The sequence below is a fragment of the Xenopus tropicalis genome, chromosome 1 (genome assembly GCF_000004195.4).
Source record: "Xenopus tropicalis strain Nigerian chromosome 1, UCB_Xtro_10.0, whole genome shotgun sequence".
In the NCBI taxonomy this organism is placed as follows: Eukaryota; Metazoa; Chordata; class Amphibia; order Anura; family Pipidae; genus Xenopus; species Xenopus tropicalis.
The window spans coordinates 136,192,724-136,220,618 of record NC_030677.2 but is presented as its reverse complement, the minus strand read 5'-3'; the positions used below and the strand labels follow the sequence as shown (position 1 = coordinate 136,220,618).

Sequence of the window (27,895 nt, the reverse complement as noted above, 5' to 3'; positions counted from 1 at the left end):
TACTACGACCAATCGTGGCGGCCGTAAAATATTCGTCACTGGATCTGTCAATCTCACTGTACTACGTCATCTATGATTATCCAGTTATTTCATAGGCTTGCGGCATATTCAGGTATGGATGGGCGGAGCTATACTTTTCATTCAAGACTTTACTGTCAAATAAAGGTTAACGTCACAAGCTCCACCAATTAGCGAATGACTTACCCCTACGCCATATGTAAAAAGGAGGGTTCATGACAAAGAAGGCGGTTTGCATATAGCCAATCAATTGGGCAAACCACAGAGCATGCCTATTCTTCCTGTCGTTTCATTGGCTAAGCTGTCAGTCAGTCTGCAAGGCTGCTACTCGCGCCTGGCGCTGGGAAGGTGATTGGTGTCTTCCAGGCGCGAAATCTAACGCGGGAAAAAAAGAAGTGAAGGACTGTTCGGCCGCCAACGCCTCTTCTCTTCATCTATAGTCTGTGGCCTTGAAGGGTCCGGCTGGGGAAGTACAAGTTGGAAGTGCTGGGATCCCCGCTGCCCTGGGCACGCCGGATGGGCTGTAAACAATGATGTCCGAGGTTTGCTCATCTCCGTTGCACCAGTCTCTTCAGGACACGTCGCCTCCCCGCCGGGTACTAGTGTCCGTTATCAAGGCGGTATCCCCGTCCTCAGCCCATACCCCACTCAAGCACCGACGACCTCCGTACCCCCCAGGTGCTGCTCAGCCGAGCCCCGTCCCGACCAGCCCCGGCTTTAGTGACTTCATGGTGTATCCGTGGCGCTGGGGGGAGAATGCTCACAACGTCACACTGAGCCCAGGACCTATCTCCAGGCATCAGACACCGTCAGTCGAATCTGTTCACACGACTAGGGATGGCGGCGCAAGGGCTCGAATTGCCGATGTGATCGGGAGCAGTGTTGCAGGAGTGGGGGCCGGGAGGCGAGAAGATGCAGCTGCAGGACTAAGGGTAAAGCTGTAGTATGGATCGGCGGTGACAATGATTGGCCAGCGGTGAATAGCATGGGACTAACTATATTACCTAACCTAGGTACTCCAGGGGAGAATAGCTGGCTAGCAGTGAATGGCATGGGGCTAACTATATTACCTAACCTAGGTACTCCAGGGGAGAATAGCTGGCTAGCAGTGAATGGCACGGGACTAACTATATTACCTAACCTAGGTACTCCAGGGGAGAATAGCTGGCTAGCAGTGAATGGCACGGGACTAACTATATTACCTAACCTAGGTACTCCAGGGGAGAATAGCTGGCTAGCAGTGAATGGCACGGGACTAACTATATTACCTAACCTAGGTACTCCAGGGGAGAATAGCTGGCTAGCAGTGAATGGCATGGGACTAACTATATTACCTAACCTAGGTACTCCAGGGGAGAATAGCTGGCTAGCAGTGAATGGCATGGGACTAACTATATTACCTAACCTAGGTACTCCAGGGGAGAATAGCTGGCTAGCAGTGAATGGCATGGGGCTAACTATATTACCTAACCTAGGTACTCCAGGGGAGAATAGCTGGCTAGCAGTGAATGGCATGGGACTAACTATATTACCAAACCTAACATAGGTGTTGGGGAGGAGAGCTGCCAGCAATAAATGGGATGGGGCTAACTATATTACATATCTAACATAGGTACACCAAGATGCAACTGCAGAACTAAGGGTAAGGCTGCAGTATTGCTAAGAGGTGAGACTGACTGGCCAGCATTGGATGGCATAGGACTAACTATATTGCCAAACCTAATTTTGCTACTCCAAGGGAGAGGGCTGTCAGCAATGGGACTAACAAACTCACTACAATTACTTAAAATAGGAAGTAGGTATGCAGCAATGAATTGTTTTGTTTTTTTTTGTTTTTTAGTTGGTAATTTGTGGTAATTGTATGCACTTATTTATTGTAGAGCTCTGTAGAATAATTTGTAGGTAGGTCATGGGGGAAGGGTTACCAGCAATTAATGGGATAAACCCATTTACTGTACGTAATGACAAATATTTAATCCTGGGGATTCACCAATGAATAGAAGGCAACTATCAGCAACTTATTGAATGGGGCTATCAAGATTAGTATACCTGATTAAAGGAACAGTAACTCCAAAAAATGAAAGAGCTTTAAAGTAATAAAAATATAATGCACTGTTGCCCTGCACTGGTAAAACTGGTGTGTTTGCTACAGTAACACTACTATAATTTATATAATACGCTGCTGTGTAGCCACGGGTGCAGCCATTCAAGCTGGAAAAAAGGAGAAAAGGCACAGGTTACATTGCAGATAACAGATAAGTTCTGTAGAATACAATAGTGTTTTATCTCTTATCTGCTATGTGCCTGTGCCTTTTCTCCTTTGAATGGCTGCCTCCATGGCTACATAGCAGCTTATTTATATAAATTATAGTAGACTTTCTGAAGTAAACAAACAACTTTTACCAGTGCAGGGCGGCAGCACATTACATTTTAGTTACGTTTATACACTTTCATTTTTTGCTGTTACTGTTCCTTTAACATAGGCAGTCCAGGGGAGAAGACCTACCAGCAATGAACGACATGTGAGTGCAATATTACTGTATCTAATAACATATTATAGGTAGTCTAGAGGATAATGCCAACAAAGGTTGTCACAGGGCGAATGGTTTTACCATACCTAACATTGGAGGTCTAGGTGAGGATCTTGGTCAGCAATAAATGTGATGGAAATAACAAGTTTAATATACAGGTATTATTATTATTCTAGAGGATGGTTGCCAGCAATGAGTTGGAATAAAAAGTTTACTAAATACAATAACCTATAATAAATCGGGGAGAATGGCTGCTAGCAAAGGATGGAATTGAACTAACAAACTTACTTAAAGGGGAACTCCACCCAAAACAGAATTTGATCATTTGAAAAGTAAACATAATTTCAAACAATTGTGTAATATACATCAATTAAATATGCAGCCTGTTCATGATTTTGAATGTAATAATATGGTTTGAAACAGTTATTCAAGCCTACTCCCTGTACTGCTGATCTGGCTGACTACTTTGAGACTCAAAAAAAAAAAAAAAATTAACAGTAGTTGACTGTCCTCAGCCTGCCTTCAGAATGCATTTTCCAAATCCCACAATTCCCTGCACACAAGATGTCAATATGGAAAGGAACATAACAGTGCAATGTATTGTGGGTTACAGTGGCTTGCAAAAGTATTCAGCCCCCTTGAACTTTTCCACATTTTGTCACATTACAGCCACAAACATGAATCAATTTTCTTGGAATTCCGCGTGAAAGACCAATACAAAGTGGTGTACACATGAGAAGTGGAACGAAAATCATACATGATTCCAAACATCTTTTACAAATAAATAACTAACTGCAAAGTGTGGTGTGCGTAATTATTCAGCCCCCTTTGGTCTGAGTGCAGTCAGTTGCCCATAGACATTGCCTGATGAGTGCTAATGACTAAATAGAGTGCACCTGTGTGTAATCTAATGTCAGTACAAATACAGCTGCTCTGTGACGGCCTCAGAGGTTGTCTAAGAGAATATTGGGAGCAACAACACCATGAAGTCCAAAGAACACACCAGACAGGTCAGGGATAAAGTTATTGAGAAATTTAAAGCAGGCTTAGGCTACAAAGATTTCCAAAGCCTTGAACATCCCACGGAGCACTGTTCAAGTGATCATTCAGAAATGGAAGGAGTATGGCACAACTGTAAACCTACCAAGACAAGGCCGTCCACATAAACTCACAGGCCGAACAAGGAGAGCGCTGATCAGAAATGCAGCCAAGAGGCCCATGGTGACTCTGGGGGAGCTGCAGAGATCTACAACTCAGGTGGGGGAATCTGTCCATAGGACAACTATTAGTCGTGCACTGCACAAAGTTGGCCTTTATGGAAGAGTGGCAAGAAGAAAGCCATTGTTAACAGAAAACCATAAGAAGTCCCGTTTGCAGTTTGCCACAAGCCATGTGGGGGACACAGCAAACATGTGGAAGAAGGTGCTCTGGTCAGATGAGACAAAAATGAAACTTTTTGGCCAAAATGCAAAACGCTATGTGTGGCGGAAAACTAACACTGCACATCACTCTGAACACACCATCCCCACTGTCAAATATTGTGGTGGCAGCATCATGCTCTGGGGGTGCTTCTCTTCAGCAGGGACAGGGAAGCTGCTCAGAGTTGATGGGAAGATGGATGGAGCCAAACCCTAAACATAAAGCCAGGGCAACAATGGAATGGTTTAAAACAAGACATATCCATGTGTTAGAATGGCCCAGTCAAAGTCCAGATCTAAAGCCAATGGAGAATCTGTGGCAAGTTCACAAACGCTGTCCATCTAATCTGACTGAGCTGGAGCTGTTTTGCAAAGAAGAATGTGCAAGGATTTCAGTCTCTAGATGTGCAAAGCTGGTAGAGAAATACCCTAAAAGACTGGCAGCTGTAATTGCAGCAAAAGGTGGTTCTACAAAGTATTAACTCAGGGGGCTGAATAATTACGCACACCACACTTTGCAGTTATTTATTTGTAAAAAATGTTTGGAATCATGTATGATTTGCGTTCCACTTCTCACGTGTACACCACTTTGTATTGGTCTTTCACGTGGAATTCCAATAAAATTGATTCATGTTTGTGGCTGTAATGTGACAAAATGTGGAAAAGTTCAAGGGGGCTGAATACTTTTGCAAGCCACTGTATGTAGTTCTGTAAGTTGCGGAGAAGTTGTTTATAACATCAATGCTTTAGTCCCTTCTCCCCTGCCAGATTTTCAAATGATGCAGAAAGAGAACTGTTTTGCAGCTGGATTTCAGCATATAAAAATGGGTATTTATTCATACTTTTGAAGGAACAGATTACTGGGATAGGTGTGTTTCTGTGTTGTGTGGGGCTCTGGTTTGGAATACAGAGTTCCTCTTTAAAAATCCAAGAACATTCCACCTGCCACCTTAAGAAAGTAAGCATAGTACATGATTAAACTCATTTAGCTAATTTTATGCAAATAATCCTAATTTGAAATATTAAACTGTATTTTTTATGTACAGGATGGAATTCGTCGAGGACGTCCAAGAGCAGAAACTGTTCGAGACTTAATAAATGAGGGTGAGCACTCTTCCAGCAGAATCCGCTGCAATATCTGCAATAGGGTTTTTCCTAGAGAGAAGTCACTGCAAGCGCACAAAAGGACTCATACAGGTAAGGTTGTTTTTGAATGCTTTTTTTTTTTTTTTTTTTTTTCTTTTAACCAAAGATAAATCATTCTAGAAGGCAAGTGTTTAAGATGGTTAGAAGGACCAGTTGCCTAGTAAATGTGATTACCTTGACTGGTGTACATATTTACATATTCTGTACATTACTGTATATTATTCTGTGTGTATAATTGTAGGCAGAAAGAAGTAAAATACTTTAACATTATAAACATATAGCAAACATAATACATAAAATATATATGAGAAAGTATACAGATGCAAGTTCTAATATAAGGAAGATGAAAGATTAAGCACAGTGTTTGTCCACCATAAAGAGTTAAATGTGAAAAACAGATTTAGATTATAAGGCTAAAAGTTCGTATAATATTCAAAAACAAGGGATATTAATATGACATTGGTCTTCGCTTTGCTGCGGATACCCCTTTATCCTTCCCAGGATAACTTTCAACTAGATGTTAGGTATAGGTTGAGGTTAGGTATAACTAGATGTTAGTATAGGTTGAGGGACTTCCATTCATATGTAAGAGGTTGGGCCCTGATGCTAGGAATCTGGGCTGAGCCTAACATTCCTCAGGTATTCAGTTGGGTTCAGGTCAGGGCTTTAAGTAAGTCAGTCAAGTTCTTTCACTCCCATGTCTGCAAACCAATTTAGTAAAGACCTTAGTCATATTGTAGTTGCAAATTATGGGTATGGCTTAAGTAGCCTATTGCAGTAATTAAAAAGGGATGTCCACATACCTTTTTTCATATAATGTATTCATTTTCTTTCCTCAAAGGCGAAAGACCTTATCTGTGTGACTATCCAGACTGTGGGAAAGCCTTTGCACAAAGTGGGCAACTGAAAACTCACCAGCGACTTCACACAGGAGAGAAGCCTTTTGTATGCTCAGAAAATGGTAAGTACACTCTCAGATTCAAAAAGTAAAATGTGGATGGGAGTGTGTTCATTTTACTCAGTCCCCTGAGTGCAAATAAAATATCTAATCCCATACTCGAGCAAGAATGCATACTCATTGTTTTTGCTACACTAAGGGCAAAGACAGACAGGACGATTAATCGCCACGACTTGCAAAAAAACCTGCCATCGCGGCAACAAATCGCCGTGACGATACCATTAACGTATTCACAAGTTGAGACATGCAGAATGCACTGCATGGTACAAGTCGCCACAACTGGATTTTTAAAATCATGGTGACAGATTGCCCCATCTGTCTTTAACCTAAAGTGAGATGCAAGCAAAATTCTCAGATGTAAACCTTTGACATAACTTACTGTTTACTAATTACTGCCAGCAAAAGTATTATGTATACAAATTCTATGCAGTATATTATGTATTACTAAAACAGCACAACAGATGTCTTAAAATGTTTTTAAAATCTTTTCTGTGCATTATTAAGGGTGTTTAAGTCGGTTCACACATGCAAACCGTCACTGTTCAAAGCATCCATATGCAAGACTGAAGAGAGAGGAGTCAAGCAATAAACCAAGCAAAATACAAGTGGCTGACAAAGACACAGCAGAGTGGCTTGCAAAGTGAGTTTATTTCAGCACTAGACTTAGTGACTGGGAAGTATTTATAGTTAATTTTACAGTGCATACTTTGTCTGCACAGTGTTCGAGCTGATGTAAGACATTATAGTTCATAGCTTTGTACCTCTGCAGCTGTTACCTGTGTACCTGTTTGGAACACCACTGCTAAAATCACAATGTGAGAATATATTTAAGTCAAATACTAGAAAGTAGGGGTGCAGGTATCTGTACTGGCCTAGCCACTTACCAGTTGTGAACTTTGAGAAAAAATAAGGACAGATATCTGTAATTGCAGAACGGGGTGATCCCGACTTTTATTCAAAGGTGCTCTTAACCCTTCCCAGAATATTTTCTGTTTTACTAACATTGTTAATTGATTATTTTACTGGAGCTAATTATACCTTTGCCTTTCTACTGTAGGTGAGATACAGTCTGAAACAAGCTTAGTTTTATTGGCGATGCTTGTGTGCCTGGCTTATCTGTTACTCCACAGAAATAGTTACATGCAAATGAAATATAAAAACATATAAGTGGAATTAAAAATAATACATTTCATTAATAAATTAATTAATAATAATTTCATGCTCCTCTCTCAACAACCTGCACAGCATTCACTGCATATTTCTATACATTCTATGAGCATATGGTTACTATACACTTCGGGTGTGGTTGTCATTAATTAAGGGGTGTAAGGTTGCCAATCAAGTCTATATTAAATCCTCTCCAGATCTGCCTTTTAATGTGCCAGTCTAGTAAGTGGAATGTGAGACATGGTCCAAGAGAAGCTTTTCACTTTTTGGTTGTATATAGTAACCTGCATGCTCAGGATCAAAAGCAAACTAACTGAGCAGTTATGTCCCATGTCCCCTTCTAGTCACCAATAGGGCAGTGATCCCCAACCAGTCACTTGTGAGCAACATGCTGCTCACTAACCCTTTGGATATTGCTCCCAGTGGCCTCAAAGCAGGTGCTTATTAATGTTAGGAGGCAAGTTTTGATTGCATAAAATCCAGTGTAATGTCAAACAGAGCCTTCTGTAGGCTGCCAGTCCACATAGGGGCCATCAAATAGCCAATTCTACTGTATTTCGTATTTGCACCCCAAGGAACTTTTTTCATGCTTGTGTTGCTCCCCAACACTTTTTCTATTTGAATTTGGCTCATGGGTATAAAGGGTTGGGGATTCCTTGGTTAGAGAGATGCAGTGGAGGAAGTTGTGTGCTGGCTGTTAAATTAGAAATTACATGTTTGGTTAACTATATTAAAAATATTTATTTTTGCCCAGTTTTATTTTTACACTGAACTGTTCCTTTAATCTTTCACTTTCTTGAATTGTTTTTCTGTTGGTTGTACCCAAGGTTTAGCCTAAAGACTACATTTTTTTTCTACATAAATCCCATTGGAAAGTTGATTGTCTTTGTAGGCAAGATACATTTATTTTTCTCATTTTCCAGACCATTATTTAACAGGCTGCCTTGTGAATTTCCCCAGGGTTGCTTACTTGTTTGTGTTCTACAAAGAGGAAAAAAATGAAATTTCCTTTAAAGCAAATAACAACATACTTCAGAGCATACAGTAAAGTGTTTATTGATATTAACAGGAATAAAATCTGTGTAAAACAGTATCCAGTTTGGAAATATAACTTCATATAACTTTTCTTTATAGGCACTGGGAAACACAAGAACAGCTACCACCCACATTAAAAGTAAAATCCATTCAGAAGGCTGATCAAGAACAGCAGGATCCATTAGAGTATTTTCAGTCAGATGAAGAGGAAGACGATAAGAATGGCTCTCACTCAGCTTCCCGGCGATGTCTGCAGGAGCAGCGAGAGCGTATGCATGGCGCTCTGGCTCTGATTGAGCTAGCTAACTTAGCTAGTGCCCAGCTGCGCCAGTAATCTTACATAGAGATGTACGAAGTGTCCTACCCTAGTTGTACCTTGGTCCCTTTTTTTCCCCCCAGAAGGACAAATTTCAAAGGTGTTATCTTGGCCAGAAAAATAGGTGACAAAAATACAGCTTTGGGTAATAAGCTAAGCACCTTATTTGCTTGACATAGGCTGCTATCCTGTAGAACTTTAATGAAGAATGTTGTTGCTTCCTACTTTGGAGCAAGAGAGAATTGCACTTTTATGGTAAGATGTAAAGTGTTTTAAATATATTGTTTGTAAATATGGAACAGTTAAGAGGCAAGGATTTCTATGCCTTTGTTGGATAGTGCATTTTACAAGCTTAACATGCGGTTTTCAAAAAAAAAAAAAACTGTCAAGCAGAGTTATTTGTTACATTTGTGTACTTACCCCATGGAATTTAGTTTTCACTTGCTTTGCGTTCCATCATGAAACTTGTATATCTGCTAATTCCCCAACTTGAATGGAGATGCAAGCCGAACATGTTTCTGTGTGCAAGGGCACTGGATCAAATTGCACAGCAACTGCATAACCAGACAATAATGGGTTTGTACCCAAATGTGAAAATAATTTACTATATTTTGTTCTTTGTTTTGCAAATGCCAGAATAAAAGAACATCTGCACACTGCTGCAGAACACTTGCATATATTTTACAAATTCATATGGGTATGACACATATGATTTTCACTGGCAGAACTGCAAAAGAGCTAGTGTTTTTTTTTTGCAGTACTTTTTAACTTTTGCTTTAGAGATGTATGCTAACCTCTCTTCTGCAAGAAGCACAGGAAAAACATTGGGTTACTGGGCCTTTGGAGGGTATAGGCTTTTTATATAGTTGATGTTGCACTTGTCCCAAAAAGAAAACTTCTGCAGTTAAGCTTGAAAAATGATAACATTATTGGTAAATTGTCCATAAAATGGACTCTGTTGTATGGCACTTGTGTTTTTTTTTTAAAGAGGGTATTTTACATGGAGATTTTGACATGTACTAAACTATTTTAAATCCTTTCTTGCAGACACTAAAATGTAATATTCAGCTTTTTTAGTAATTATATAAGTATCTTCATATTTCTCCGTCTCAGTTACATGTTTTTTGCAAGTTGTCTAAAAGCCACTTTATTGCTTTGAGCATGCCAAGTTGTATTTTAAATTTGTATTGCTGATGTAGACATGGTAAAAGTACTTAACGTTATTTAATACAAACATAAGCTTTAAAGTAGCAATACCTAGCATTTAGCAATAAATGGAGCTGATCTACTTGTGGAAACCAATTGTTTCTAATTTCTCATTTTTGTTTTGATTTTGCAACTAAGCATTCACTATAAAAAAAAAAATGGGTGGTTGCTGACCTTCATTATACTGATGTTTTAATGGCACAGGCAGAATACTTTATCTCACAGTACATGACTTAGGGCTCTGGTACACGGGGAGATTAGTCGCCCGCGGCAAAACTCCCTGCTCGCGGGCGACTAATCTCCCCGTGTACCAGAGCCCTTAGAGTTGTTAAAATAAGGTTATATTGCTCATTTAAGCTTATGCTGCTAATGACTGGTGACCATGGTTCCTATATGTACTGTGTGTTGGTATCTCCGCAATGTGACCATGCTTCCCATAGCCTTCATGTTTTGCTAGCAGTTTAGGGCTGAGCTGGAGGAATTTTACTATTCTACTCTAGTGTTCTTATGGATTCTGTCCCATTCACTCCTCTGGTCTGGTAGCTCCACATGTTTCCACATACAACTGTCTCTAACAAACTGTCACAATCTTATCTCCTGAAGGGATAATTACTTTTCTTTTGAAAAGTTCAGACTTGTATTCTAAAAATACATTTATCTTACTATTTTGTAGCTTGGCAAGCATTAATAACAAGCACATATTCCTTAAATAAAGCATACATTAGTGTTGTGTATTCTTTAAACTACAGTATAAAAACTTGCTTATGGCTGTTATTTTATACTTTTCAGTATTCCGTTCTCATCATGGTAAAGTGGTCTTTGACCTCTTTACTGTAGCACAGCCAGTTGCCCTCCCTGTGGGATGGTTTAAAATCAGCTAGCTATCAGTGCAGGTTGGTTTGTCAGACAAGGACAAAAATCAAATTAGACAGAGGGTCATATTGGAAGAGACAATACAAATGTTATATGAATGCATTCATATAAGGGAATAATCTTTCCAGCTACAAATACATACTAGAATAACTCATGGCAAACACTAACAAAGGTAACTAAGTATACAAAGCAGTCAGTTGCTTGAACTGCTCCATGTAATAGAGAGCCAATCCAAAGCACATGTACCCTGTGGAAAAATCTAGATTGTAACAATTTAAGTTGGGGATTAATATCTATTTCTATGAGTAGCAAGGCCAGTATAGGAGCATTTTAATGGCCAGTCCTGTAGTGCCCCCTGGCACCATTACACTCTCAAAGGATTGTGTTTGTGCTTCTGGTTTGAATTTAAAAAAAAAAAATGGAAATTTGTTTAACGTGATCACTTTGCCATCTTTGGTTCTTCCCTTTCCTTTGCCACTGCTAGCAGAGAGCATATTGGTGCCAGATATGTACAAGTGTATATGTAGTGCCCCCAAGCAATTGACTCGGCATACTTAGAGGAGTTTACAAGGTCCTACCTATCTGACCGGTGCAGTGCAGCATTCCATGGCATTTGAGAATCTCATAGCAGCAATGTTTTACAGAGCAGCGTGCCTTCTAAAACATGATCCTATCTATAAGATGCAACATCACATTTCAAGAGCCATTGCTATTTAATTTTTTCATGAGCCAATTCATCATAAAGGGAAATGATACCCCTCACCATTGCGGGTTTCTATAAAAATATTACATAAACCAGCCCATATATAAAACACAATTTCATATTAAAAAAAGCCCTTTTATAAAAAATATGTTCATACTTGTATGATGCATACTTAGTATATATTATACCACAATAAATACAATTTAAGAACAAAATATACTTATTGAACAACATAAGTTACCCTGCAATTGGTACAAGCTGCAGTCTGCTTTAATATGGTGATAGAACTTCCCAATATAGTATTCATTCACCTATATGCATATTAATGATAGCAGTTTTTATTTGAATTAATCAGAACCTGAATATTGGGATATGCTATTTGTCCAAGAATATGAGGCCAGTACCTCATCAATATGTAACACATCATATCTGGAAGTCTAATCTTTGTTAGTAGTCTTACATTAATACTGGCACTTTAATGGCAAGGCTTCCGCATCCCTTCGATAACAGCTATAAACCTGTCTCTTTAACCTAATCCCCAATGCAATTTACAGAATTCATCAAAATATTAGCAAATGATAATGCATGCTGGGAGCTGAAATTAGGGCTAAGAAACTAGACTTTGAAACCAACAAGATACCTGCCACAAAGTCTGCTCTTTTTTGTTTTCCATGCAAATATTTGTGATCAGTCCCCATCTCCTCTACCAGCAACTCATATGTGGCTGTATGCTTTGATTAAATCTTATTCATGTGTATTTTCTCTTTAGCCAAGCTCTCCCCATATTTACGGACAATTAGTTCATCCCACATAAAAATTCAGCTTCTTCTGAACCAGACAAAAGTAAAACCACAATATTATAGTGGGTCTAACTGGGCACAGGGCTGGACAGGCCTTCCAGCTGAGTGCCACAATATCTCCCCATGGACCATAGTCAATGGCAATTTCCATCAGCCTTCTCTTATTTACACAGGAAACATATTTGGCCATGTTGGCTAATATCCTTTTTTTTGTTGCGTAACTTGCAGGTTGCCCAGTGTATTGCAACCTTAATGGACCAATACTACCATAAAGTGTATTTTATTTTGTTACATTTAAAGTTTGTATCTATCCAACCAGCACCTATAAGTACTATTTCTTGGAGACAAATGCTTTATTTAATTTGGGAAAGGTCCTAAGTTTATAGTTCTGAATAAAGCCATTAATCACATTTGACCCCACTTTTATCTTCCAGGAAAAATACTAAAACCCATTAAAGGAACAGTAACACCAAAAAATGTATATATTTCAAAGAAATTAAACTATAATGTACTGCTGCCCTGCACTGGTAAAAGTTTTGTGTTTGCTTCAGAAACATTACTAGAGTTTATATAAACCCTGGTGGCAGCCATTCAAAAGAAGAAAAGGCACAGGTTATATAGCAGCTAACAGATAAACCCTGTAGAATACAATGGTGTCTTATCTGTTATCTGCTATGTAACCTGTGCCTTTTTTCCAGCTTGAATGGCTGCCCCCATGGCTACACAGCAGCTTATTTATATAAACTATAGTAGTGTTCCTGAAGCAAACACCCCAGTTTTACCAGTGCAGGGCCCACATTACATTGTATTTCAATTACTTTAAAACACTTTCCTTTTTTTGGTGTTACTGTTCCTTTAAGTGATACTGACACGAAAAAACTACTTTTTAAAATACCTATAGGTCATGTTAATCATTTTTCACTGATAGGGCTGCTTTTGTGAGTAATTGTTACTTGAAGTTCCTAAACCTGACTGTTTTTCCAACCCGACTGTCCCTTGACAGCCTGGCAGTTATCGCTTCTAATGTATATGGACTCCTGCTGCACAAATATGGCAGCCCCCTCATAGAGGAACATGGGGAATCAGGTAGGCAATGTAAAAGCCTCAGGAAATATGTTTATGGCAAAATGTTATGACAATGTTATGAAAGATGTTAAAAAGGTTTAATTTCTGGTGTCAGTATCTCTTTATATTTTATGCTACTGGCTATATGTATTATATGCACAATTTCAACTTGAATATCGGTCCCATGACTGCACAGCAACATGGTAACCTAGGTAACTTTCTGGGTTTTTTGGTGTTACTGGTCCTTCAACTTTGCTTAATAGATTTGTATTGGCCAGCTATATGATTAATTCTATCCAAATGAGCAAGTAAGGGACAGGGAAGCAAAGTAATGCTGGAAGATACTGCACTCTTTCTAGCAGCATATAAACTCTATGTAGGTGCAAGAAGGGGTCGACAACAACGACCCTCCTCTAGTGGGATATGGACACTACTCAAGCAAGCAAAATATTAACAGCAAAATATTTTTTAAAAACTAGCATTGCTTCTTTTAAAGGCCATTATGGTTTAAATTAAATAGAGAAAGAGGGAACTCTAAGCATTAGATGTTATTGTAACAATTAGATATGTATTCCATTCAATAAAAAAAAAAATTTAAATGTTACCTTACACTTTATAAAAGCAACTTTTTAAAGGCACAAAATGAAACCCAGGCGTCCCCTTATTCTGGGTCCATAAAACATTTTAAATTTTACAGATACAGCTTGTTAAAGTAAAATAACAGTGCTATTTCCCAATTTCTCTTTCATTTTATCTTCAAAAGCTCCTTTATTGTAAAAGATTTCTTTTCCTGCCTTTATTAGCTAAATGTTCAGGCTGACCTATGTATTAAAAAATTGGAGACTTGGACCGAGAGACATCCATGTGTAAACTTTCTAGAATATCACCATCTGTCTCTGTGCCACTGTTGCACAACGGTCTCTCGCTGTCGCTGCCTTCACTGTCACCGTTCTGAGAGTGCTGTTTTTGAAGCTGAAGAAGCCGAGACTTTTTTGTTAGGGTTCTACCAAGCTGTTTTGAGCAAGCTTTTCTTTTACCAGCCTGCCTGGTGTGTGCCTCTGGGATGTCATACTGTTTGACCATGAGGGTCAGTTCATTTACATCACTAATGTTGTGGCTGGCAGTGCAGCTGTGGGGTATCTGCCTTCCTCCCAGAGAAAGCCGGCAAGATTGCAGCAGAGTAGACTGAGGAAAGAATTTGCGTAAAGCTTCACACAACAGAACATTTTCTTCTGGGGCTTCAGAGACTTTATTTCCTACAAATGAAAAGCATTAATAATTTATATTGAGTTATTCATGTTTTGCACAAGCACAGATCATGGCTGACAGTGAATAACAGCTCTCACAGCATGATAAAACAAAAAAAACAGCAACACCTTTAACTTCCTTAAAGGAATACCGCCATGGAAAAACATTTTTTTTTTTTTTTTTTTTTTTTAAACCCATCAGTTAATAGAGTTTCTCCAGCTGAATCCGGCATTGAAATCTGTTTTTCATAAATGCAAACAGATTTTAATCATGAAATTTCAAATGGAGCTAGCCAAATTCTTCATTTCCCAGGGTGCTACAATCATGTCACCTGTGCTCTGATACACTTTAGTCACACTTTACTGCTGAGTGGCAAATTGGAGTGATATCACCCCCTCCCTTTCCCTCCCAGTAACCAATCAGCAGAACAATGGGAAGGTAACATGATAGCAGCTCCCAGTAGATATCAGTATAGCACTTAGGGCTCTGGCACACGGGGAGATTAGTCGCCCGCGGCAAAACTCCCTGTTCGCGGGCGACTAATCTCCCCGAGTTGCCTTCCCCTGCCATCCCATCGGCGACAATGTAAGTCGCCGGTGGGATGGCAGACGCGGCGGGGCGATTTCGGGAAATCGCCGAAAAAGACTTGCGAGTCTTTTTCGGCGATTTGCGCGAAATCGCGCCACCGTGTGTGGGATGGCAGGGGAAGGCAACTCAGGGAGATTAGTCACCCGCGAACAGGGAGTTTTGACGCGGGCGACTAATCTCCCTGTGTGCCAGAGCCCTTACATGTTCGCCGGTGGGATGGCAGGGGAAGGCAACTCGGGGAGATTAGTCGCCCGCGAACAGGGAGTTTTGCCGCGGGCAACTAATCTCCCCCTGTGCCAGAGCCCTAATAGTATGAAATCCTAGTTTGGCTAGTTTTGGGACTCCTCCAGTTATATGGGAGTAGGAGAAACAATAGGTTATCTGAAAGCAGTTCTAATGTGTAGTGCTGCTGCTTCTGAAAGCTCAGACTCAGGTACAACAATGCACTGAGATGGCTGCCTACACACCAATATTACAACTAAAAATAATACCTTTGTTGGTTCAAGAATAGAATTTTAAATGGTAGAGTGAATAATTTGCTATGTAAACTAATTTAGAAAAAAAAAAGTACATGACAAAATGCTGATTTTAATTCTGTGATTCTGATCAGAAAGGGCGTAAAAGAACCACCGCTTGAGGATAGCGATGAGCAAATCTGTCTTGTTTCGCCAAAAAATTTGTGAAATGGCAGTCACAAATACATTAAAGTCAATGGGCAACATTTTGGGCAAAAATGGGCAAATATTCTAGATACTCAAGCATCTAGAATTTTTTGTTTTTTCATTAAATACACTTTCAGAACAAGACTTATTTATTGGGATTATTCTTTAAGATAGGACAACACATGAAATACACATATGCTTGGAGATCAATACTTTCTGTGGCTTTTAGCAGGTGAGAATTGCATATTTAGGTAAGTCCATTCTCCTATAGTGTAGAGAGAGGTTAATGTGTGGAATACTTTTTACTAGCAATCAAATTACCTCTGAAGAAAGAAACATGAAATGAGGATTGAGGAAGGCAGACGTGGAATGGAGGCAGGAGGAGCAATCACTTTTAAAGTTTTAGTTTAGAGTCGTTTATCTGGCTGAAGAATCTTCACTGCTATAGTGCCCGTGTCCATAGCTTATCTAGCCTAAACTATATATTAACATATATAACAATAGCCACAAATTACCTGTTTCTTCATTGAGCTTTTTCTTCTCAGCTATTTGCTTTTTTAATTCATTAATTGCTTCCAGAAGTTGTTCCACTGAGTGCTCACTTTCTACTAGCTGACTGCAAGTCTTCTGCAAATTGAATTGAAGGGGAAAGCATTATTTGGGTTGGTATACCCTATAAAATGGAAACTATGCAATTTATTTCTAGTTGCCATAAAATCATTTAGAGAAAATGATACGCTGTTTAAAAATATATTTACATATTAAAAGGTAACTGCATTCAGCACAAAAAAGTTGTTTGCATATGTGTGCTTACAATGTCACATTCATCATGTTATCCAAGCATCTTCACTCCAAAATTTGCCCCACATGTACACTGGTAATGTGTCTGTCAGTGCACACACAAGGGTGGTGAACTAAATCAGATTAACCAATAGATGCAGAAGCATATATTATACTGTCGTCATGTAAGAAGGCAACTGTAGTTCCTTCCTTAGGTATCATGCCTTTTACAAGTACTGTCCATACATGGCGACCTTCCATTAACGCCATTTAGTGTAAGTTCACTTTCTATAAATCATTTTACCATTCCATGTACCTTTAGTTCATCTTGAAGAGTAGTGTACATATTACTGATTCTGTTAACTTCTGCTAATGCACCATCTTCATTAAAGAACTCCAACCTCGAACAAAAGAAGATGAAATCAGATGCAACCGCTATTAGGAAGAACGTCAGGAAAGGAATTTTAAATGAAACATAATTTTTTACATACCTATGCTTTTTAATAGTGGTATTTAAGCCAACAGAAACACATGATCCACATAACGTTTTATACCCCTGCTGGTCTGACATTCCAAGGTTGGAAATGACCAAGGGCACCTTGTGGAAAAAGCTAAAAGAGATGCAAGTTTAAAATTAAAGATATGTATATATACACTGTATGCCAACTACAGAACATTGCCGACAAACAGCAGAAGTCAAATATTAAATAAAGCGGTAGACTCAACTGAATCTTGGATTTTTGTACTACTTCCAGATATATGTGGAGGGGGGGCAGAAGACATTTTGTACTGCTTGTATGTTAACTGGCCTTCATCCTGAGCCCCTTAGGGGACCAGCCCACTGTTCTGAAATTGATGCAGTACTTTTTCTGCAATCTCAACACTGGCTGCTTAAAAAGACTACTACAGTAGAATATATCAGGGGTATACATGGCTACCTTTGAACCACCGTCATCAAATTATTGGACCCTCATTCTTTATTGACACAAAATAAATAAGTACAAAGCCTTCTGGCATCTGTTCTGGAAGAGCATGTTTACTGGATACCAAATGCCTTACAAGACCTAAGAACTTATTACTTATATGTTGTAAGGCATTAAGCATCCATTAAATAAGCTCTTCTAAATCAGTTGCAATTTTACCATTTGTGTGTATGCCAGCTGCAATGTAAAGGTTCGGTTGACCAACGCTTCATTTAATTCTGTACCAAACTTTTATAGGGACACTTGCCCATCTTGTGGCTTATGAAGAGCATACTCCAGGCGGTGTGTGGATTTTGTCTCTGTTGCTGGGTTTGAGGTTAGTAACAGGAAGACGAGCCCTGAGTTTGATAAGTGTTCCTGCAGGTTCTTGTGGAGGAGCCTCTCTCTGAAAGTCATTATCTGTTCTGTATTATGTCGAAATTTGTACCAGCCAATAACATTCTGAGACTGTAAAAAAATATATAAAAAAAAAAAAAAAATGCAAAGTTTAAAGTGAGTTTCTTTGAAAACATATATAAATAGAGAATGAGAACAAATATATACATAGCAAATCAAACGCCAATTCAAATTTAAAAAATTACTCTTTCCATCCTACCTCGCTTGAGCAACTTTTGATCACCACAGTCAAGATGGCAATATTAGATTTAGACTATATGGCAGAAATAGAAGCCTTCTTTAGACATACAAAAATGTAAAAGTTAGTATATGAGTAATAATAATATTTAAACACAGGGAATTATGCACAATAAGGTACATCGGCACTTTAGAGTACAGCACAATATAACACAGTAATTGATTAAAAAGCAAACGTATTGTAAAATTTGCAGAGGGCACTAAAAAATGCTGGGTTTACTAAATAGATATCAGTGATTGGAAAGAGCTGGAATTCGTTGGCACATTATTTCTGCTCTGTATAAGTATAAAATGTTTTTGCACTTTAGCACTTGGTTAGTACTATGTATGTATGTTAAAATAAATATGTTTTGATTTTTCTTTTTTGGGTGGGCCTTTAATTTGCAATTTCGTCTCATGTGTATTTTTTTTATATGCAAATGTGATGACAATAAAAAAAAAAAAGATGATCATAATTGTTATCTTTATCCTTTGCTGGCACTAAGACTTTTTTTTCAAAACTCATGAAAAATAAAGGACAACACATACCTTTTTTTGGTCTGCAAGCAACTTTTTCAATTCTGGAATATTCAGGTCTCCAAGTACATTGTAAAATCTAGGAACAATAACAATCCCTTGTTGTAATTGCTACTAAATGTTCAAGATCAAACATGCACACCTGACATCCAGGCCTAATTATTTTGTGACATCGGCTGTTGGGGGCAATAAGGTACATATTCAATGGAAGAAATAAGGTAGTGCGACTAGCTACCATGCACAAGCCAGATTATTTAATATTGAACCATATATATTTATCTTTGGGTTTTCTTCAGATCATTTAACTGACATAGAGCTTGCAGGCGCATGCAAAGTTGTTCAAGCTCCGTGTCAGTGAACTGATCTGAAGAAAATCCATACAGATGTATGCCAGGTTCACAAATTAAGATGCTTTTCTATGTAACAGACTCAGTGAGGAGAGAGCAGGGAGGAGGGTTTTTTTTTTTGTTTTTTTTTTTAAGGAGTGTTTTTGTTCTCCTTTAAGTTTAACAAAATGTTATAATCAGATGATGTAAACAGCAGAGAATGAAGGGATCCAAACCCTTGAATGTTGCTCACAGTGGCCTCAAAGCAGGTGATTATTTTGGAATTTCTGGCTTGCAGGCAAGTTTCAGTTGCATAAAAACCAGGTGTACTGCTAAGCAGAGCCTCCTATAGGCTGTCAGTCCTCAGAGAGGCTATAAAACAGCCAATCACAACCCTTATTTGGAACCCCCAGGACCTTTTCTTTGCTTGTGTTGTTCCCCAAATCGTTTACCGTTGAATGGCTCATGGGTAAAAGAGGTTGGGGACCCCTCCAATAACATAATCATGTACTATAATCAGCCAAAACACAAAGCCAATAAAGAGAATTATGGACGGTTTTGTGACTTATTTTTACATACTGAATAGTTTTCCATTTATTGAACAAACTATTATTAATGAACTTTTAGAAAAAAAGAAGTGTAAAGAAACAAACCTGGAAAGTTTGTAGCATGGTACATGTTTCTGTATATCTGGGGAAAAACACAATTTTTTTTCCCATCAGTGAGTGTTCCAATAGGCTAACAAACTCTGACAGTGCAGTCATTCCATTGTTCTAACACTACTCAGCATGATAACAACAAATACTTGTAACAATGACAAAGAAAATGTATCCTATATTCACATATAGTACTAAATATAGTTGTTAAAGTTAATAAAGGAAGCTCATTATACCTGTATGTTTCCAATAGTACTAGAAACAGAATAATTATGCACAAGCCCACCGTTTTATATCCATGTGTGATGAGACCAGAGCTAAAAAAATACATTTTTGGGCAGTTACCTTTATCTTACTGGGTCTCATTATTTCACTCCTGGTTAATTGCATCTTCTGAGAGACATAACATAATAGAGCACCACACAGTACCTCATATGTAAACATATGATATGCCATGACACAAGAAACCTAGGTGAAGAGTTTGCGGTCTAAAAAATGGTATCCCATTAAACATCTGTATAAAAAAGCATCTATCAAAGACAGGTTTCCTTGTTTTCTACAGAGCAAGATGTCTAATATACTGTTAATCTGATATCTGCTCACCTATGTGAAAACAGGTAACAGAGCTGCCAACCTGGACCAAAAAAGTATCTGGAAACGGCTGGCCCTGCCCACCCTGCTCCTATCTGCACCCAATCAGCCTAGGCCACTCCCCCTGAACACGTTTCCTGTACCGGCTGCTACCAGTTAACCCGTCTGAGGTCACTAGTTAGTTGAACTACTATAAATTATACAGGAAGAACACTGAATGTTTTCATATGATTTCAACCTTAATTGCTAATAACATTCAACACAAATATAATGATAATTCAATAATGTCCAAATATTAGAGATTAAACAAACCTATTGTATAAAGAACTTCCACATCATCCATCTGGGAGTCAGTAATGGAATTCTTTGCTTCACCCACGACATCTCCAAGCAGAAAGCCCTCCTTTATGAAAAGACAAGACATTAACCATAAATGCCAAACGACTATAAAGGTGCAAGAGAAATGAATAAACACTTCTTACAAATATTAAATGTTAGTTCTCTATTTTTCTTTTTTAAATGAAAGGCAAAACAAAGCACTAGACCAATATGTGCACACGGCCCTACCTAATATAGCTTTCTATAGAAATGCGCAAGTGGTGCACAGTGCCATCTTGCCTCATCTCCCAATGATTAACATGCCACCCTTGGCTTGGCATATACCCAGTAGAATGTAATGTGATTAAACATAGGTGCACCACTGAGCAATGGAAAGAGAGCAATATTGTAATAATAATCTGAACACATTTTTTTCCTTAGAGTAGAGAAATGATACAGATCCATATGGTAAGGCTATGGCAAACTAGACATTCAGAACAGATGTAATTAGATAGGAAACAGCAGCCATCAAAATGCTTCATCTAAAGGTCACCCCTCCTTATAGAGGTCTATGATAAATGCATTCTGCTGTGGCAGTGCCTGGTGGACATCGGCTTATAAAGACTGATGTGATATTGGATCTATCAGGTTCCATGGAAATAAAAAGCAATTTCCATGCAACACAATATACCATAGTTATATGTATTATTGCTATTATATAGTCTGTGCAACTAATGCAACTGAACAATAAAGGAGCTTTAATGGACTAAGCTAGAAACTCAATTTAACTTGTATAATTACATATTAAAATATACCTGCATTTGTACGCATTATTGATACTGATAAGCCTGTTGTGACTGCCCTGATTCAACACTGCACATATAGGCTGTCATGGCATGCTAAAGGTTGTAGTTCAGTAACAGATATTGTGTCACAGTTAATATAACAGCTACACCAGTCATACAGAGAGCCTTGGTGTGTGGCATGTTTTGCAGTTTCTGCCTATTATTCATTGGCCTCTAAACACTTTACAGAGTAATAATCTCACCCAGGGCTGTCCAATCCCTCTCTATGCACAGCTAACTCGATATTTCGGGGAGTATTTTGGACTGCATCTCCCAGCAGCCCCTGTCAACACATAATAACCCAGCTGCAACATTAGATCCCCAGACTCTAGAAGCTCAAAAGTTTCTCGATGACTTCCCTTACAGCCGCTCTACTTACTGTGTCTGATCCGGAGTTCAGATGGTGGAAGGTGAGGGCGCCAAACACAAAGCCAGACATGACAGCAGTAGTGCTCTCCCCTTCCATCCTTCCTGCAGCACTTCTATCCAACAAGGGACAAGTTAGTTACACAACAGTTGCACCGACAGGGGCCGGGCACCTATTTCAACTACACACGATCCCCTCCACCTGCAAGTCAACGTCTGAAACCTTCTCGCACAAACTACCGCCCAGGCATGCAGTGCTGCAAATCAGAATGAGGCTTAATAAAGTCCCTATTTGCTGAAATAATGGCATACGAACCAAAGATAATTACAATCCTGGACAGGAAACAGCACCGCCATTCTCTCAAAGAAAAATAACAAAACACACACATACACCAACTTTGCCTACATAAGAGAGAGGGGAAGAAGAAAGACAGGCAGCAAATGTAGGTTTTCTACAGATCAAATTGGAGCCCTCTGCTGGCCAAAGTGCGCACAGCACCATAAAAGAAAACTTAAAACGTCCCGTTACGTCTGATTTAATTGTTTCACAGAGCTAGTGATGTGTCCAGTGACATTGCTTTTCCCCTTTGGTTAAGTTGCACACTGACTATATTCAGCACGTCATCTTTTGTTAAAAATAATATATATTCATACTTGTGTGGCTCACCAACACTTTATACATATCAGTGTCCCTCACCAATAAAAAAATCAAGCCTGGATTTGTGGTGAGGCCATAAAGCAGGGATCCCCAACCTTTTTTACCCCTGAGCGACGTTCAAATGTAAAAAGACTGGAGAAGCAACACAAGCATAATACATGCTCCTGGGATGCCAAATACGGACTGTTATTGGCTATTTGGTAGCCCCTATATGGACTGGAAACAGCGCCGGATTTGTACTGGGGACGCCCTGAGGCCGTCCCCATTTGCCGCCCCCCTATCCCGCCGCGCCAACACGCATGTGTGAACCCCCCCTTCCCCCGCCCGCCGAGCGAACGCGCATGCGCAAGCGCCAGAGTTGAAGCCCCCATACGGAGCAGTTGGGAGAGTTCCCCATTGCTCCATATGGGAGCAAAATGTTCAAAATGTGGCCTCGCCACAAATCCGGGCCTGACTGGAAACCTACCAGATGTTGGGTTTGGCAGTACATCTGGCTTTTATGCAGCCAAAACATGCTTCCAAGCCAATAATTTACAAATAAGCACCTGTTTTAAGGCCACTGGGAGCAACATTCAAGGGTTTGCAGAGCAACATGTTGGTACCTCCAAGTGCCATAGTTTAGGTAATAAATTGTATATATGGCATTTCTTTATATGTCTATTCTGGAACTGACCACATAGTTGTAACCTAAAGCATTCTTATTAATTATACAGCCATTTGCAAATATGCGTTTGTAACACTGTTGGTTTTGGATCTATACAAGCCAGGAATTTTTATAAAACATTGCATATTTGGTATTTGTCGGTTTGGCCCCCCAGGATACCAGGCAAACTCCCGGTGGGCCCAGGTGTCAGTGGGCCCTCTTGCTTCTATTAAAGGGGAAGGAAAGGCTAAGTCACTTGGGGGTGCTAAAATGTTAGGCACCCCCAAGTGATTTGAATCGCTTACCTCGTACCCCGGGCTGGTGCCCAAAGTGACTTAGCTTTTCCTTCTCCTTTAAGCCTATTTCATGGTCATTCCCTATTTCTGTATGGGAACAAGGAAACTTGATAGATGGAAGAATAGAGTATAGTATGTAGAGGAAAGAGACTAGGGTAATAAAGAGTTTGAGGGAGGAGAGGATAAATTAAAGTTTTGAAAGTGGGCCCATGGTCAGGGCTGGAACTAGGGGTAGGCAGAAGATGTATCTGCCTAGGGCACAACAGTCAGGGGGCACCTAGCAGGTACCTCTGTTTCCAACAGGGTCGGACTGGGCCACCAGGAAAAATCCCAGTGGGCCCTGGCAGCCCAGACCCAACTCTTGCGGTGCTCCCCCTGCCCAACTGTTCCTCCCCATACGCATTAAATTTATGCGAGCTCGGGGAGGACACCCAGTCCGACCCTGGTTGCCAACCCCTAGTCCGTGATCTATTAACCGGCGCTTCTACCAGCGCGGCATCTGTGCCACCCTCTATGGAGTGGGTGGGGGGACCAGTAGGGGCCCAGCTGACTTGGCCCACTTCTGCCTATGGTCCAAGGTTTTCTGGTGGGCCCCTGCAATCTCAGTCCGACACAGTTTATGCATATAAAAATAACATATAATATTTCGCAAATCTAAAAGTTTCCCCAGGATGAAGTGACAGACAGCACAATGTGGATTTGCTTGGCAGCTGCTGTGCAAATAAAGAAAAGAAAATCGCCCGGCACTAAACGCTGTAACAGCTACACGTGATTTCCTCATATTCTCTCACAATGCGAGAGTAAAGGCAAAGTGAAACTTCCCGTGCTGTACATTCGCATTCTCCCATAGTTCCTGTTGGTTGGTGACAGAGCCTTCATTCAAATGGCTACTTGTGTTTCTAACATCAGGGGCAAGTAAAGCGTCTGACAGTATGTTGCGGGAGGAGCGCAGGACAAACAACTCTGCGATAGAATTGGGCAAACCATAGGCCAGCCCTGCCCCAGGGCAGTAGTACCGGTTAGGCCTGTCCTGCTGCTCAGACACCGCTCAAGCACACACACCTGTCCCGCTGGGAGGAGCTGGCGGCGCGAATAGACTGCTGGCAAGGCTTGGGCATTGGGACGTGGAAGTGCGGGGATACAGACATAGGGACTGAGCATGGCTTCCAACACCGAGCCGCCCCACACCCGCAATGTGCTCATTTTGTCTGCGCTCTTCTATGCAGCTAGCTCCTTACTTATTATCCTGGTGAACAAGACGGTGCTTACCATTTACAGGTAGGGATAGGGTAAAGGCTGGCATTGTCTTGTGACTGTTTCAAAGCTGCCATATTGATGCTTCCCTGTACCTTTACCCATTAACCAACACTTTATTAACCCCAGTCCCCCTCCCTCTTCCTTACCTTTCACTCACTGTTCAGCTCCTATGCATTTTATGAAGCTGGAAACGGCCATGTTCTATGTCCCACCTACTTTCTTCCTATTTCTCGCTGCCCTTTGCCCCTTTTCTTTATTTAGAACTGGCTCTTTGCAAGATGCTTATGACTGTCCTTTCCAGCAATGCCCTACCCTAGGGGCTGTCCTGCACCAAACCAAAAAAGTTATATGAGCCCTTCCCTTCCATGCTCAACTGTTTAGCCCCTGATAGCTCTACTCTTTTACATCTGCCTTGGGCCAGGGGGGGTAGAGTGGAGGGAAGAGGTTGTAGTTCATTGGAGCATTCAGTGCCCCCGGCCCCTGGCAGTCAGTAACATTTAGTTAGGAAGAATAGGCCTCATGAGCCTCTATTTTCAGAGTTGCAGTCTTCTCTCTGTTTAAAGCAGACATATTGGATAAATGGGAAAAACCCTAATTTTGTAGGCAATTATGAATAATATATGGTGCTGATTTCACTTTGTGCTAAAAATTAATCCTCTGTAAAAATGGCCCCTTTATTGGAGCTCCCTATAGATCCTATCATTTCTCTGTCCGAGTTTGAAATGGAGAGTGGGCGTGTCCTAATGGTCCCTGCCAGAAGCACAGTAGGAGGGGGAGAGCCAATCACAGCCCTGCACTCACACAAGCACAGACAGGCTTCAGTTCCCTATCAGGTCAGCCTAGCTGCTGATTGGTTCCTATCCTACAATGCAGTGTTCTGAGGGCCACCGGCTCCCCTGCACATCCAGAGAATTCAGCCAGCAGGAAGTGGAACAGATGGGCGGGGCTAGTGGGGTTTTGGTGGAATTTCTCAATAAATCAGTCTGTCATACAACTTTTTTAAACACATTCCTTCTATATCTATAGGAGTATAATTCTCTGGTACATTCTTAATTTTTATAGGATGTCTCCTTTAAAGTCTGTCATTTGCCTCTCTCTCTGTTACCTTCCATTTTATGATCCCACCTGCCTCTCTTCTACATCCATCACGAGCCCGTCTCTCCCTTATTCATAAGCCCACCAGCTTCTCCTCTCCCAGATACATCCACAAGTTCACCTGTCTTTCAACTACTTTATACCCCTCCTCTTTACTCTTTTGGCCTTCTCTCAACTACTGTGATCCCTGCTTTCCTTGCAAAGCCTGCATGCAATTACTTTCTTTCAGGGAGAACAGCCTGGACTGGGATTTAAAATAGGACCTGGCATTTCAAGTACAGAAAGGCCCAAACAGCCCCCTAAATAGTGACTATGGCATCTTACAGCAGACCATGAATGCACCGATTGCCAGTCCAGAGTGCTCTGTTAGAGTTAACAGAGGGGTCGCCAGTGGCCCTGCAGGTGCCCCCGCTGGCCGCATCCCCCACACCCCCTAACCTCCCACAGGGTCCCCAACCCTGACGTCCTCCCCTGAGCGTGCATAAGTTTAACGCGTCAGGGGAGGAACGGTCGGTCGGGGGAGCACCGGCAATGGTCGGGTCTGGGCTGCTGGGGCCCACCGGGTTTTTTCCCGGCGTCCTGATGGCCCAGTCCGACCCTGAACGATCTACTCCTAAACATTTACTTCTTTAAGAGTTAAATGACTTTACTGGGAGGGAATTACCCTCCACTTATAATAATATAATGATATATAATAATGTTATATATTGCAACCTATTTATACAATCTAATATTCTTCTTTTAAGATTTCCATCATCAACATTTCTTGGAGTTGGACAGGTATGCCTTTCTTTATTTTAAATTTTACCTTGAAATGTATCATCTACAATGTTTAAGACTGAGCAATTTCTGAATTAGTGTTTTTTCCATAATTTGGATCACCATATCTAAAGTCTGCTAAAAACATTTAAGCATTAATCTCTAATTTATGGAAATGCTTTCTCTTCACCCTTACTTATCTCCATTTTATAACCTACCACTTAAACATTGATCTAGTAACCTGCATTACATATCAGGTGACTAGAGAATGCATTGCCAGAAATTAATTTTTGCCCCAGAAAGGGATAAGGGATGTTCTATAATTTGATAATCTCTAATCTCCATACTTTAAAAAATTAAACCCAAGTAACCTCAATAGGATTGTTTTGCTTTCAGTAAGGATTCATTATATCTTAGTTAGAATCAAGTACAGGTATGGGACCTGTTATCCAGAATGCTTGGGGCCTTGGCTTTTTTCGGATAAGGGATATTTCTGTAATTTGGATCTCCATGACTTAAGCCTGCTAAAAAAAATTAAATATTGAATAAACGCAATAGGCTTGTATTGCCTCCAATAAGGATTAATTACATCTTTGTTGGGATCAAGTACAAGGTTCTGTTTTATTGTTAGAGAAAAAGGAAATCATTTTTTAAAATTAGAATTATTTGCTTATAATGTAGTCTATGGGAGATGGCCTTTCCGTAATTCTGAACTTTCTGGATAACGGGTTTCTGGATAAGGGATCCCATACCTGTACAAGGTACTATCTTAGTAATACAGAAAAAGAGGAAATTAATTTAAAAAATTATAATTATTTGTTTAAAATGGAGTCTATGGGAAATGGCTGTCCTGTGATTTCGGGATTAATGGGTTTCCAGATAAAGGATCCTATGCCTGTACCACAATCATATTGGGCATTTATTTTCCATTTATTATTATTATTAATATTTATTTATAAAGCGCCAACATATTCCACAGCGCTGTACAATAAGTGGGTTTCATACATTGGACATACAGGGTAACATATAAAGCAATCAATAACCGATACAAGAGGTGAAGAGGGCCCTGCCCAAAAGTGCTTACAATCTACAAGGAGAAAGGGTTGAGACACAATGTTATGCATAGTCTGTGGATTTGGCTGTGCTAGGGCTATACAAATTGCCTAGACTAGAGCACTCAATCTAACCATTGGCCTTTAACTGATTAGCACTGCTTTAGAGCAAATATAATCTTCTAAATATATTTTTTTATGTTTGTTGTGTATATAACTGGTAACAGGTAACTACACCATTGTGTGTTCTTTTTAGATGGCAATCACAATACTAATTTTATATGTTGGGAAGTTGTATCAGATCATCAGTTTTCCAGATTTTGACAGACAGGTTCCAAAGAAAGTAAGTTTCTTTTTTTTTTGATGACATACTACAGATCATACTTA

At 40.0% G+C, this 27,895-nt stretch overlaps 3 protein-coding genes across 7 annotated transcripts in view; 2 read left to right on the top strand and 1 right to left on the bottom strand.

Moving 5' to 3' along the window:
• Positions 1-266: 266 nt before the first annotated feature.
• znf367 (zinc finger protein 367) lies at positions 267-9,891 on the top strand. Its single transcript, XM_002934974.5, has 5 exons — positions 267-950; positions 5,014-5,164; positions 5,955-6,074; positions 6,576-6,711; positions 8,373-9,891. The coding sequence occupies exons 1-5, from the start codon at positions 549-551 to the stop codon at positions 8,605-8,607; spliced, it is 1,044 nt and encodes a 347-aa protein (XP_002935020.3). The 5' UTR covers positions 267-548; the 3' UTR covers positions 8,608-9,891.
• Positions 9,892-13,420: 3,529 nt separating this feature from the next.
• On the bottom strand, positions 13,421-25,171 carry abraxas1 (abraxas 1, BRCA1 A complex subunit). 5 transcript variants are annotated; one of them, XM_012964105.3, is made up of 10 exons: positions 24,749-25,171; positions 21,762-22,005; positions 20,532-20,622; positions 19,626-19,662; positions 18,659-18,725; positions 17,745-17,944; positions 17,006-17,125; positions 16,831-16,915; positions 16,250-16,361; positions 13,421-14,492 (listed from the first exon to the last, which is right to left on the bottom strand). In XM_012964105.3, exons 2-10 carry the CDS (start codon positions 21,846-21,848, stop codon positions 14,065-14,067), a joined length of 1,227 nt encoding a protein of 408 aa, XP_012819559.1. In that variant the 5' UTR covers positions 21,849-22,005; positions 24,749-25,171; the 3' UTR covers positions 13,421-14,064. The 5 variants fall into 5 exon arrangements, with proteins under 5 accessions (XP_012819559.1, XP_012819566.1, XP_012819571.1 ...); XM_012964112.3 differs by lacking the exon at positions 24,749-25,171 and adding an exon at positions 24,615-24,712; XM_012964117.3 differs by lacking the exon at positions 24,749-25,171 and adding an exon at positions 22,065-22,225 and having other exon boundaries at positions 21,762-21,864.
• Positions 24,129-27,895, top strand: part of slc35d2 (solute carrier family 35 (UDP-GlcNAc/UDP-glucose transporter), member D2) — an 18,816-nt gene continuing 15,049 nt past the window's right edge. Inside the window, exons 1-3 of the mRNA XM_002934982.5 lie at positions 24,129-24,623; positions 26,444-26,477; positions 27,765-27,851. Of these exons, the coding sequence (XP_002935028.2) occupies positions 24,505-24,623; positions 26,444-26,477; positions 27,765-27,851 (240 nt within the window). The 5' untranslated portion in view covers positions 24,129-24,504. The remainder of the gene's footprint in view (positions 24,624-26,443; positions 26,478-27,764; positions 27,852-27,895) is intronic.

Excerpts from the sequence above, each read along its gene's own strand:
- abraxas1 (XM_012964105.3), bottom strand. The coding sequence starts at position 21,848 with ATGGAAGGGGAGAGCACTACTGCTGTCATGTCTGGCTTTGTGTTTGGC. Across the intron at positions 17,945-18,658 it reads TGCTTGCAGACCAAAAAAAG|TCTCAGAATGTTATTGGCTG; the intron begins GTATGTGTTGTC and ends ATTTTTTTACAG. Across the intron at positions 14,493-16,249 it reads AAAGCTCAATGAAGAAACAG|GAAATAAAGTCTCTGAAGCC; the intron begins GTAATTTGTGGC and ends TTTCATTTGTAG.
- znf367 (XM_002934974.5), top strand. The coding sequence starts at position 549 with ATGATGTCCGAGGTTTGCTCATCTCCGTTGCACCAGTCTCTTCAGGAC. Across the intron at positions 5,165-5,954 it reads GCACAAAAGGACTCATACAG|GCGAAAGACCTTATCTGTGT; the intron begins GTAAGGTTGTTT and ends CTTTCCTCAAAG. Across the intron at positions 6,712-8,372 it reads ACAGCAGAGTGGCTTGCAAA|GCACTGGGAAACACAAGAAC; the intron begins GTGAGTTTATTT and ends TTTTCTTTATAG.